This window comes from Lycorma delicatula, chromosome 9, assembly GCF_047948215.1.
Source record: "Lycorma delicatula isolate Av1 chromosome 9, ASM4794821v1, whole genome shotgun sequence".
Classification (NCBI taxonomy): Eukaryota; Metazoa; Arthropoda; class Insecta; order Hemiptera; family Fulgoridae; genus Lycorma; species Lycorma delicatula.
The window spans coordinates 84,679,426-84,692,981 of NC_134463.1; the positions used below are offsets into that span (position 1 = coordinate 84,679,426).

General features: G+C 31.3%; 1 protein-coding gene across 4 annotated transcripts in view; it reads right to left on the reverse strand.

Moving 5' to 3' along the window:
- Positions 1-20: 20 nt before the first annotated feature.
- Positions 21-13,556, reverse strand: part of LOC142329810 (uncharacterized) — a 117,303-nt gene continuing 103,767 nt past the window's right edge. For all 4 annotated transcript variants that reach the window (XM_075374650.1, XM_075374651.1, XM_075374648.1 and 1 more), the window contains one exon: positions 21-520. In XM_075374650.1, coding sequence (XP_075230765.1) covers positions 384-520 — 137 coding nt within the window. In that variant the 3' untranslated portion in view covers positions 21-383. The remainder of the gene's footprint in view (positions 521-13,556) is intronic.

Consider the following 13,556-nt stretch of genomic DNA (forward strand, 5'->3'; position numbering starts at 1 on the left):
GATAAATTAGTCAAATAAAATTACTTATCAAGTAAAGATTTTTTTTATTGAACAAAACACATAAGAGACCACATCATACATTACAAATACTAATAAAAACGAAATTTTAAATATCATCTAAAATAAGTAATTTAATATGAACATGTTTATTATAATTAAAATTTAATAGTGTACTATTTGATCTTGACACAATAAAAACACACAACTTTAATTTAATTAACTAAACTGTACGGTATGATTAAAACACTCAAATTCATTCTTGAATTCAGAAAACTAGTAATGGCAGTAAATTAAAAAAAGCTGAAAAATGGCAGTAAATAATATTAATGCATTTTCAATTGCTCATGGCAGTATATCATAAAAACTTAAATCAGTTGATGTTTTTAAGGTCCTTTATTATTACCGCCGGATCTTGACATTGCATATGCAGCATGGATGTAATTATTTCCAGGGTAATTACAATATTCACAAAATCCTGGTGGTCCAGGAACTCCTGGAGGGCCTCTTGGACCAGGTGACCCTAAGACAAAAAAAATCAAATACAAGTTACCATTGAGTTATTGGATTTACAGGTATCACTCAGTGTGGTTAATACTATGAGATGTATTATAAATTGGTTTTATTACAAACATCAAATTAGCAGGACCACTTTAAAAATTTGCAAATTACTAGAGAATTAATTAAAAATTTACCCTATTTCAATTGTTTATTGTTTTATCTTAACAGATTAAGACTTCACTAAATTTAATCAAGTTGGTGGTAACTTACTACAGTAAACTGCACATTTTATGGTTAGTTACAATAACTAACCATAAATGAATTATGTAATGTATTTCATTGCAATTTAATTTTTAAGCAAATTCAGGGCTCGCTAAGAATACAATATCAAATCAGCAGCACTACTTATAATATCTCAAATTAGAATGTTATCGCAAATTAACTTTCAAATAATTTTCCATTTTTTAAATATAAGTGAACATAGTAATTTTTTAAAGCTATTAACAGATAAAATAATTAATTTTAGAACAATTTAGATCATGATAAATGTTTTATCTGGTTATTTTGAGCAGTTTAATTTTAAGTAATGTAATTAAATCATTAATTTGTTCCAAAAAACTGTAATAATAAATGAAATTGCATAATTAATTAACAATTAAAAAATTGGCGTTTCTTGTACAAATTAAATTCTAATAACTGTATTCAAAAACTGAATAAATTAAGTGGGTCTGCCAACTCAATATCAAGCAAACCTTTACATTTATTTTGAAAATCTATCAACAGTAATTTTTTAAGGTTCTCTTCTGTTAACCTTCTACTCCTCCTCTATGAATCATGAGACCTTGCCGTTGGTGAGGGGGCTTGAGTGCTCAGGGATACAGAGTAGCTGGACCGAAGGTGCAACCATATCGGAGAGGTATCTGTTGAGAGCCAGACTAAGGAATGATTCCTGAAAGAGGGCAGCAGCTCTTTCAGTAGTTGTTAGGGGCGTGAGTCAGGACGACTTAAACGGCCGTATCAACATCACTCAATCCTCTGAGTACTGCGCAGCTGAAAGCAATGGAAAACTACAGCTGCTTTTTTTCCAAGAAAATGTGGCTCTCTGCATTTTCACATAGAAATAATGGAGGCGCCTTCCTTGGTAAAATATTCCGGAGGTAAAATAGTCCCCCGTTCGGATCTCCGGGTGGGGACTACTAAGGAAGGGGTCACCAGAAAATTAAAAAATAACATTCTACGAGTCGGAGCGTGGAATGTTAGAAGCTTGAAAAAGGTTGGTAGGCTAGAAAATTTAAAAAGGGAAATGGGTAGGACAAATGTGGATATAGTAGGAATTAGTGAGGTTCGGTGGGAAGAGGAAGGCGACTTTTGGTCAGGTGATTTTAGAGTAATTAACTCAGCGTCAAATAATGGGCAGGCAGGAGTAGGTTTCGTGATGAACAAGAAGATAGGGAGGAGAGTGGAGTATTTCAAAATGCATAGCGATAGAATCATTGTAATAAGGATAAAATCAAAACCTAAACCGACAACGATTGTTAACGTCTATATGCCTACAAGCGCCCATGATGATGATGAGGTAGAGTGTGTATACGAAGAGATTGATGAAGCAATTAAACACGTAAAAGGAGATGAAAATTTAATAATAGTTGGAGATTGGAATGCAAGCATTGGAAAAGGCAAGGAAGGAAATATAGTGGGTGAATACGGGCTGGGCAAAAGGAATGAAAGAGGGGACCGACTTATAGAATTTTGCACGAAGTATAATTTAGTAATTGCCAACACCCAATTTAAAAATCATAATAGAAGAATATACACTTGGAAAAAGCCAGGCGATACTGGAAGGTATCAGATAGATTATATCATGGTTAAGCAAAGATTTAGAAATCAACTCGTTGACTGCAAAACTTACCCTGGAGCAGACATTGATAGCGACCATAATTTGGTGATAATGAAATGTAGATTGGGGTTTAAAAACCTGAAGAAAAGGTGTCAGATGAATCGGTGGAATTTAGAGAAGCTTGAGGAAGAGGAGGTAAAGAAGATTTTTGAGGAGGACATCGCAAGAGGTCTGAGTAAAATAGATAAGGTAGAAAATGTAGAAGAAGAATGGGAGAATGTTAAAAAGGAAATTCTTAAATCAGCAGAAGCAAACTTAGGCGGAATAAAGAGAACCGGTAGAAAACCTTGGGTTTCAGACGATATATTGCAGCTGATGGATGAACGTAGAAAATATAAGAATGCTAGTGATGAAGAAAGTAAAAGGAACTATCGGAAATTAAGAAATGCTATAAACAGGAAGTGCAAACTGGTGAAAGAAGAGTGGATTAAAGAAAAGTGTTCAGAAGTGGAAAGAGAAATGAACATTGGTAAAATAGACGGAGCATACAGGAAAGTTAAGGAAAATTTTGGGGTACATAAATTAAAATCTAATAATGTGTTAAACAAAGATGGTACACCAATATATAATACGAAAGGTAAAGTCGATAGATGGGTGGAATATATTGAAGAGTTATACGGAGGAAATGAATTAGAAAATGGTGTTATAGAGGAAGAAGAGGAAGTTGAGGAGGATGAAATGGGAGAAACAATACTAAGATCTGAATTTAAGAGAGCATTAAAAGATTTAAATTGCAGAAAGGCTCCTGGAATAGACGGAATACCTGTAGAATTACTGCGCAGTGCAGGTGAGGAAGCGATTGATAGATTATACAAACTGGTGTGTAATATTTATGAAAATGGGGAATTTCCATCAGACTTCAAAAAAAGTGTTATAGTTATGATACCAAAGAAAGCAGGGGCAGATAAATGTGAAGAATACAGAACAATTAGTTTAACTAGTCATGCATCAAAAATCTTAACTAGAATTTTATACAGAAGAATTGAGAGGAGAGTGGAAGAAGTGTTAGGAGAAGACCAATTTGGTTTCAGGAAAAGTATAGGGACAAGGGAAGCAATTTTAGGCCTCAGATTAGTAGTAGAAGGAAGATTAAAGAAAAACAAACCAACATACTTGGCGTTTATAGACCTAGAAAAGGCTTTCGATAACGTAGACTGGAATAAAATGTTCAGCATTTTAAAAAAATTAGGGTTCAAATACAGAGATAGAAGAACAATTGCTAACATGTACAGGAACCAAACAGCAACAATAACAATTGAAGAACATAAAAAAGAAGCCCTAATAAGAAAGGGAGTCCGACAAGGATGTTCCCTATCTCCGTTACTTTTTAATCTTTACATGGAACTAGCAGTTAATGATGTTAAAGAACAATTTCGATTCGGAGTAACAGTACAAGGTGAAAAGATAAAGATGCTACGATTTGCTGATGATATAGTAATTCTAGCCGAGAGTAAAAAGGATTTAGAAGAAACAATGAACGGCATAGATGAAGTCCTACGCAAGAACTATCGCATGAAAATAAACAAGAACAAAACAAAAGTAATGAAATGTAGTAGAAATAACAAAGATGGACCGCTGAATGTGAAAATAGGAGGAGAAAAGATTATGGAGGTAGAAGAATTTTGTTATTTGGGAAGTAAAATTACTAAAGATGGACGAAGCAGGAGCGATATAAAATGCCGAATAGCACAAGCTAAACGAGCCTTCAGTAAGAAATATAATTTGTTTACATCAAAAATTAATTTAAATGTCAGGAAAAGATTTTTGAAAGTGTATGTTTGGAGTGTCGCTTTATATGGAAGTGAAACTTGGACAATCGGAGTATCTGAGAAGAAAAGATTAGAAGCTTTTGAAATGTGGTGCTATAGGAGAATGTTAAAAATCAGATGGGTGGATAAAGTGACAAATGAAGAGGTATTGCGGCAAATAGATGAAGAAAGAAGCATTTTGAAAAATATAGTTAAAAGAAGAGACAGACTTATAGGCCACATACTAAGGCATCCTGGAATAGTCGCTTTAATATTGGAAGGACAGGTAGAAGGGAAAAATTGTGTAGGCAGGCCACGTTTGGAGTATATAAAACAAATTGTTGGGGATGTAGGATGTAGAGGGTATACTGAAATGAAACGACTAGCACTAGATAGGGAATCTTGGAGAGCTGCATCAAACCAGTCAAATGACTGAAGACAAAAAAAAAAAAAAAACCTTCTACTAGTTGATGTCAATGAATTATTGAGTTTCAGTGATGATTTACAGTACTTTTACTATACTGTGGTTCAATAGCAATTAAAAGTACGCATATTAAAGAAAGAAAGAAAGACAAAAAAATGATTATATTATATTAAGAGAGTAACTTATATTTGATAATACACTTACTACATGTTTTTACTTATTTACTTCACAAATGTGTTGATACTTGACAACTAGTTGTTCCTTTTTACTTGTTTTTACTTATCCAGTCTCATAGAGATAGCGTGTAAGTTAGATTCCTACTGTTATATATTCACAGTTTTTTACACTCTGTATTGGTTGCTGCCGATAATATATTTCGAAAATAAATAACATGAAAAAATTTAGTTGTTTTTATGTTCTAAAATTACAGCGTGTTATTAACAAATAATTATGTAAACGCAAAATAGTTTAGAAGATTTCAGATAAACGAGAACAATGGTATTGTAACAAAAGGAATGCATTGTTGTTCATTGTCTGAATAAAATGACAAGGTTCCAAACAGAGTCTGGAACAAAACAAAACACAAGGATATTGGAAAATATTTTAATCCCTAATCATTGAAGAGCCTGTACATCAGTCCACTGCTGCTGGGTTTTGTATTTATCTGGTGAGTATTTACTTTTTAGCAGCGATTATATATTTATTTTTAGTTAAGATGGATGGAGTTTGGGATTGTGTTCCAATTCTTTGTAGGTTGTGGTTTGAAGAACTTTACTTGAGTTATTCCTTGGGAGATTAGTAAAATATTTATGTTAAACTGTATGTAAACGGTAATACGGGCTGGGCTAAATTCACTGTTGTGGGGCAACCTTCTAGCTTCTTTATGCCTGACTCTCTGTATTTGGTTATAAATATTTACAACTGTAATCTTTGAAAAATAATAATAACCATAACCTTTATTCCACAATATAAACAGAATTACAAGTGGAAATAAAATTATTTACAGTTATAAATTCTTAATGGATAAGCTTAGTAGACATACAACCAAACAATATAAAATAGAAGTAAAATAATAAAAGTAAACAGTTATTACATAATCTTGTGGAACTAGGTATCCCATATAGTAACAACTCTATTGGAGGTTACCATCCATTTATTTTCAGTCAGTAAAATAATAAACTATTCATTTATTGAATAATGGTCAAGTATGGATTTCCAAGGTGGATTTCAAAATTAATTGCATGATACAAGAAATCTTGCATACTAAAATTTCAGCTAGTGACAAGATTATATATACAAACATACATACAGATTAAATAACTCAGGAACATAAATACAATACAAAAATACAGTGATAAAATTGAAAATTAAATTAATCCTAGATAAAATTGAAAGAAAAATAATGATAAAAAAATAAAGATAATAAAAATTAATAAAAACATTAAACTTTTAGAGTCATTGATTTCACCCAGAATCACAGGCCAATCAATTAGAAAAACTCTCTACATCTTCAACTGACAACAATCAATCATAAATTGATAGTGAAAACCTTTTAGAGTCTTCTATGAATTTAAATTCCCTTGGTAAGTGATTAAATATTTTTGGACCTAAGTATGAATAAAAATGTTTAAATTTCAATTCTTGACCTAGGATGAGCTACTCTATCTGCTTGTGGCGTCCTCGTAACCAAAGTACCAAGGATCCTGTACTGTTTACAGCCTTCATAACACATGATTAGTATTCTATAGAAAGACATATGACGCAGTGGCAAGATCGTAAGGCCTCTGAAAAATGGGAAGGATTCATGTCGTCTATGTTTGCCCAATATTATACGTACTACATGCTTCTGAGAATTATAAACATATCTAAAAACACTGTAGTAGGCTCCACCTCATAATTTAACCTTGACTCTACTAAAGCATAATACAGCGATTTCAGAACTCAAAAAGGGCAATATTTTTTTAAATAATAGAATTTATGTATACAAACACGTAATTGCTTTTTGAGATTAGTAATATGAACATTCCAGGATAATCTATTGTCCAAAGTAATGCCCAAGTATTTCACAGATGTAGCATGTGAAATTTCCTCACATGAACAACCAGTATTAACTTTACATCCCACCGAGTGATATTTAATACTTCCAACATTTTCTGTCATACTTTGCAAATTGATGTTCATGTAATTTGCCTTATTTACATTTAATGAAATTCCATTTGTCACAAGTCACCATCTTATGACCCTTAGGTCAGCCTCCATGTCATTTTTAATTCCAGACTGAGAGGATGACAAGTAACAAAGTGCTGTATCATCTGCAAAGGTGGTCATATGCCCCCGAAAAGAGCCTCAACATAAATCATTAATATATACAAGAAATAACACCGACCCAAATACAGTTCTTGGGGAACTACATACATTACCTCGGCTCCTCTCACTAAGTGCATTACTGAGTCTAACTTGTTAGTATCTACCACTCAAATAAGACTTAAACCAGTTATTGCACACACCTCTAATTCCAGCCACCCTTAGCTTTTCCAATAACTTCTCTCATTTAATTTCACCAAATGCCTTTTTAAAATTCAGCAATAAACCTGCTGTCCTGCTGTCATCGTTTTTATTATGAATCAATTTAGATATAAATATCAATAATGCATTTTCAGCACTTTTCCCCTTTCTAAACCTAAACTGATTCCCACTAAAAAATGTATATTTTCTAAATAGTTTCCTAACCATTTTTTAATAAGTTTCTCCTATAATTTTGAAAGGATTGGCAACAATGCAATCGGTCTATAGTTACCTAAAATTTTCCTATCATTACTTTTAATAATAGGCACTACTATAGGCTTTCTTCATTTGAGAAGGGAATACTCCTGATTCCATACTTATAAATATACAGACCAAAGGATGACATATTATATCTGCCGACCATTTTTATTATATTTACTGCCAACCCATCTATTCCAACCAATTTCTTATTTTTCATAGATCTTATGATATCAAGTAATTGATTAGCAACAGTTGGATAAAAAACATAGAATTGTTAGGAGACTACTCCCTAAAAAATGTACTGAAGTCACTTCTGCCAGAATCATTTATGTTGTCTAGCTCCAATTTATTAATTTTGTGTGGTATTTCTAGAAAATACTTGTTAAAACACTGGGCTTTCAAAAAATTATCACTTACAATATTCCCCTCCTCAGATGTTATATCCCCTACATCCTTACATTTATCTATATTATTATTATTAATAAGCTTATTGACTCTATTCCACTGGAACTTAGAATCCTCACAACTATCTAGCATTTCATTAAAATATATCTGTTTAGACTTTTTTACCGGAACGGTGACGTTTAGACTGGTCACCGAAACATTTAGTGTATTTAATATAATACTGGAGCAACCTATTATTCCCAGGTTCATTATTTACCTCCTATAAAGAATATTTCTTTTCTCTATTTTTCTAACTAAATTAACATTTATCCAAGGTTTCAGAATTTTATATTTATTAGAGTTATGATAAAAAGTAATCACCTTAGAAACACAATCAGAAAGATTAAATGTAAAAAAAGCATACACAGCGTCAACATTTATATAAATTATTCCAGTCTATATTCTGTAAAGCTAATCTAAGTTTAGTAAAATCCATTTTTGATTTAATTACATTTTTATCAGTTATTATTACTTTCTTATCAATTATGCTTTTAGCAATGTATAAAATAACCATGGAGTGATTATTTATTCCAGTGTCTTAATACAACAACAATGAAATAATCATTGTAGATAGGCTTATCTAAAATTATTGAAGTTAAACGGATTAATACACGTTCCACTAGCTCTACGAGTAATAAGATTAGTCAGCAAATGTAGACCATCACTATCTTAACATAAATTTGTATTTATCAGTCGTTAAATTATCATACAAAACATTCAATTTAATATCCCCAGAAAAAACAGATTATTGTCTTTCAGATTTAGTAAATGAGAATTAGCCTCCTTTACAAAAATACTTTCTGAATAAAAATTAAAACGATAGAAACAAGCAATAATATAATCAAAATTCCCATGCCTACATTTAAGTCTTAATTCATCTGCCGATAATAATGTCAAATTGATAGATTTGCAGTCAATTTCTTTGTGAACAAATGCAACCACTCCACCTGCTCTATAGTTACTATTACAATTATAAAAACAAAAATAATCTTCAATCTTATATTTATACATATCATAATCGTGTGCCCAAACCTCTGTTAATAAAATAACTTTAGGCATACTTACCATTCTACTCAAATCTTCTACAAATCAAAATTTTTCCTTATACTATTATTTTGATGTATTATTAAAAATGTTCATCACTACTTACAGTCAATGTAAAACACCAACTTATCCATTATAAAAACATATAAAGATAAATACAACTCCTCTCGTATCTAAATAATTCTACGAAGAATCAATATATTATAATTACTTAAGCACTATTACAGGGCTTCCTTCATCTTTACTAAACAGTATTTTTCCATCTTTTATCCAGAGATATTTGTAAAACTTATTTTTTTTATAACCTTGGCAGCACCAAAAACTCTTCTTCCAACACTAAGACTCTCATTTATGTAGACCTTTCTTTCTTTCTTTCTTTTTCCTGTTTAGCCTCCGGTAACTACCGTTTTAGATAATACTTCAGAGGATGATATGTATGAGTGTGAATGAAGTGTAGTCTTGTACATTCTCAGTTCGACCATACCTGAGATGTGTGGTTAATTGAAACCCAACCACCAAAGAACACCGGTATCCACGATACCATTTATGTAGACCGGAATGTCATTCTGCCTATCCATATGACGCATGGAAAGGTTTCTTTTGACCTTTCTTTTCTTCATCAATTCATTCTAGTCAGAAGCTCTCACAAATGTCACAAGAATAAGTACTCTTCCTTCAGTATTTCTTTTTTGTACCAATGACAAACATCAATCATATTATTCTCAATAGGAAAATGAAGAGCCCAACCAACCTCTTCAATAATTGAATATAAATTTTCATCTTTAGATTGCAGTATTCCATGTATTTCAATATCATTCCTTCTGGAGTACTGTTCCAAATCTTCAAATTTAAGGTCTAAATTTTTATTTTTAAGTGGCAACATGTATTATAGATATACATCCCAGTTATCCATGTTTTTGTAACGTTGAAGCTGTTTGATTCATTATATTTATGATTCTAGTTTTCAATAAATTTTTTGGTACCGATAAGGTATTAGAATTTATTAATTCTAACATGATATACGCCTCCTGTTATCTATTGTATGCTTCACGTACTTTGTTGGGTGTGGAATAAGTGTAGAATTTTGAAACACACGTTTTCTTTTTAAAATGGACAATTGAAAATAAAGTGGCACATGTTTATTTTGTTTAAATAATTGCCTGTGTACAGAGATTTTAAGTTCTTTTATTGTGTTGAAAATCATTTCAGATTTATTGTATTCCTCAAAATATTATTAATCCATCTGAAAACTTGCAACATTCTGCATATTTTGTGCTTTTTTAAGCCCTTAAGCCCATTTCAATATGTGTTAAAATGTTAAAAAATTATTGCCCAAAAATCATACTGAGGAGAAAGAAAACTGATCCTTCCAAGAGAAAAAGAATAAATATAGAGCTCTTCGTTTAAGTGGCCAATCTTACGTCACAATCACAACAAAAGGAAAACTAGTTCCTGCTAAACCAATGAGGGCATCTCATGTCTGACCAGCTCAAATCAGGAATTTTATGTCAAAATTTCAGAAGGCAGAAAAGAAATAAATAAATAACCATTTTCATTCTTTACATTCATGCAGTCACAACATGAATTTTTCATCCATCACTGTTGAAATGACTGTGCTAAAAAGAACAGTTTGTTTCTGGTGAGTCAAGAAAAACAGCTTCAAAAAGTACTCATTAACTTATCAAGGTAACAAAGAGTATGTATGCAAGGAATTCTTTCTTAATACCCTTGGAATCAGTGAAGGGCTTATCAGAGATACTTTTAAAAAGTTTCTCCTGAAGGTTTTTTAGAACCTGGAAAAAATGGACAAAAACCACAATTGTTGGCTGAAGTCAATGTTAGATGTATTGAAGAACATATTTTATAATTTTCTGCCCCTAGATCTCCCTGCTGTAGGAAAAATTGCAAATTCTGATCTTTAGATTCAAACCTTAATATAAGAGTTTTGTATGATTTATATACTGAGAAATTTGAGGTACAAGGAACAAAAGCACTGACATTTGAAAGATATTGGAAAGTGTTCAGATCTTATAAATTAAAATAACACAAACCTAAAAGACGTGTGTAAAAACATGTTGAGTTTGATTTAAATGAGGATGAAAAATGTTTACATAATTAAGAGCTATGAGACACTGAGTGAGAAAAGTAGCAGCTAGAACTCAAAAGAGTGAATGATAATGGCAAAAGATAATAAAGATGTTCTAATTTTCAGCTTTGATCTGCAGGCTGTTCTCGAACACCAAAAGAAGCAGCTGATCATATTTTTATGCAAGAAAACTTGCATTATAGAATTTAACCATTTACAACCTAGTAAATGCAGCTGTCTACTGTTTCACTTGGGATGAAACAGAAGGGATTAGGGGGAGTACTGAAAACGTCTCATGTATTTATAAATGTCATATCAGATGTTATACATGTAAGAATGATGTTAGACAGCTGTGGCGGACAAGCGCAGAACTATAACTTAAGAATCGTATGTGTGTACATGCTGTAAACACCCACAATAATTTACCAACTGATCATGCCTTTTCTGAATTGGGATATTCCCATATGGAATGTCACTCAGCACATTCCAAAATACAATCAAAATCAAAAAAACACCACAGTTTATACTCCTGAAGGTTGGGCTCAGATAATCCATCTTTTTCCTGTTTTAGCCTCTGGTAATTACCGTTCAGATAATAGTTCTGAGGATATGTATGAGTGTAAATGAAGTGCAGCCCTTGTACAGTCTCAGTTCAATCATTCCTGAGATATGTGGTTAATTGAAACCCAACCACAAAAGAACACCGGTATCCACGATCTAGTATTCAAATCCGTGTAAAAATAACTGACTTTACTAGGACTTGAACACTGGAACTCTTGACTTCCTGGAAAGACGCGTTCACCACTAGACCAACCTGGTAGGTTTCAGATAATCCATCTGGCTCCAGATAAATCTAATACATTTGTAGTTAACGTTTTATTGCATGACAACTTTTTACTTACAGTAACAAAAGGTTTCATTTAATTACTGCATGTGGTTTCAATAAGAAGATCATTAATGCATTTGTAAAAACAAGTTGTAAAAAAGGAATTTAAAAAGTTGACATTGAAAGGAAAAAACCCACAGTCTCTCAATAAATCTTATTTCTCACTGTGAGGGTAGGCTCTGTATATTGAAACAAAAGAAAAATGACTTGTTAAGCTCTGCAAAGATCATTTAATTCAAAGAGCTAAACAAATTTTATAAGCAACTTCCAACATCGGATAACATTGAAGATAGACTTGCAAAGCCTGACACCAAAGAAGAAGAAAACAACTAGTGAAAACATAAAACTCCATTATTAGGATCTTTTTTTAAAGATTTCTATATTATATGTTTTATTTCCATTTTAAAATATTTTTGTTCCTATTTCCTACAAATGATTTTGTATCATTACTTTGATTAAAAATTAATAATAATTTATTTTCTATATAAAAATAAAATTTTTGTATAAAATATGAATTACTTTTCTCACAATATTAATTATTTTTAAGAACTTGTTATTGTTGTAGTAATATTAACAAAGTAGCAATGGGGTATCTTGTTTACAGTAGTATATAATATATACTGTAAACACCATTCAGAAATGAGCAGTTTTCCTCAGAACAAATTTTTACTTCTTTGTACAAAGTAAAGTAAGTATTGTGATCACAAAAAATTTTGGTTATCAGATTTCAACGGAAATATCCATTTTGACTAATATTGGCATGACATCTGTACATACATATGTATGTATGTACGTATCTCCCATAACTCGGAAACAATTAGGTGTAGGATGTTGAAATTTTGGATTTAAGACTGTTGTAACATCTATTTGTGCACCTTCCTTTTTGATTGCAATCGATTGAATTAAAGGTGTCCAAAAAACTCTAAAATCCAAATAAATCTGGATTTTGGACTTTTTCTTATATGCAATATTAAGCCCTCATTGAAAGCTCTTCAACAACATATCACAAGTAATACTAATTCTCATTGGTTCCAAAGTTATAGCCAAATGAAATATTTGGGTCTTAGAAGGGAAGACACATCAGTTCAAACCAGACTTATCTTCTTTCTTTTTAACTTTTTCTTTAATTTAAATAAATTGATTTATTAATAATTAACTCATGATTGTAAAAAATATTTTACAATAATTCAATAATAACAATAAAAAAATTAAAAAAAATCAGAAGTTTTGTGTATATGTAATTTAACAGGCATTATTTATTAAATATGCGTATATGTAATAGATTTGGTGAAACATCTGATTATTTAATATTAATTGAAAATTATAATTCAGAATCGTATTATTTTTGGATTTTCTAGTTTAACTTTATCCACATTAAAGTTACCTTCAGTGACTGAAAAACAGACCCTCACAAGAACAACATATACTCTGATTCATACCTGCCCGATTTCTTTAATAAATTGCAAAAACTTCTTATCTTTTAGTTCATTACTCTGATATTGTTGGACAATATTCTCCCTAAGTCAGAGTTGATCATCATTTTGTTTATTTGTTTTTTACAGCCAATCATTTAATTACCCTTTGGTTTGATATAATTCTTCTGATCTTAATTTGTGTACACATTCTCTAGTTTTCACATTTTTTTCTCTCTTTATATTCATCAACCTCTCTTAATCTTTTTATTCTTTCCTTGGTTTTTTAACATTTTCTTCCTCTATATTTATCATTTTTCCCTTAATTTTAAAGGGACTTAGAATAGAATC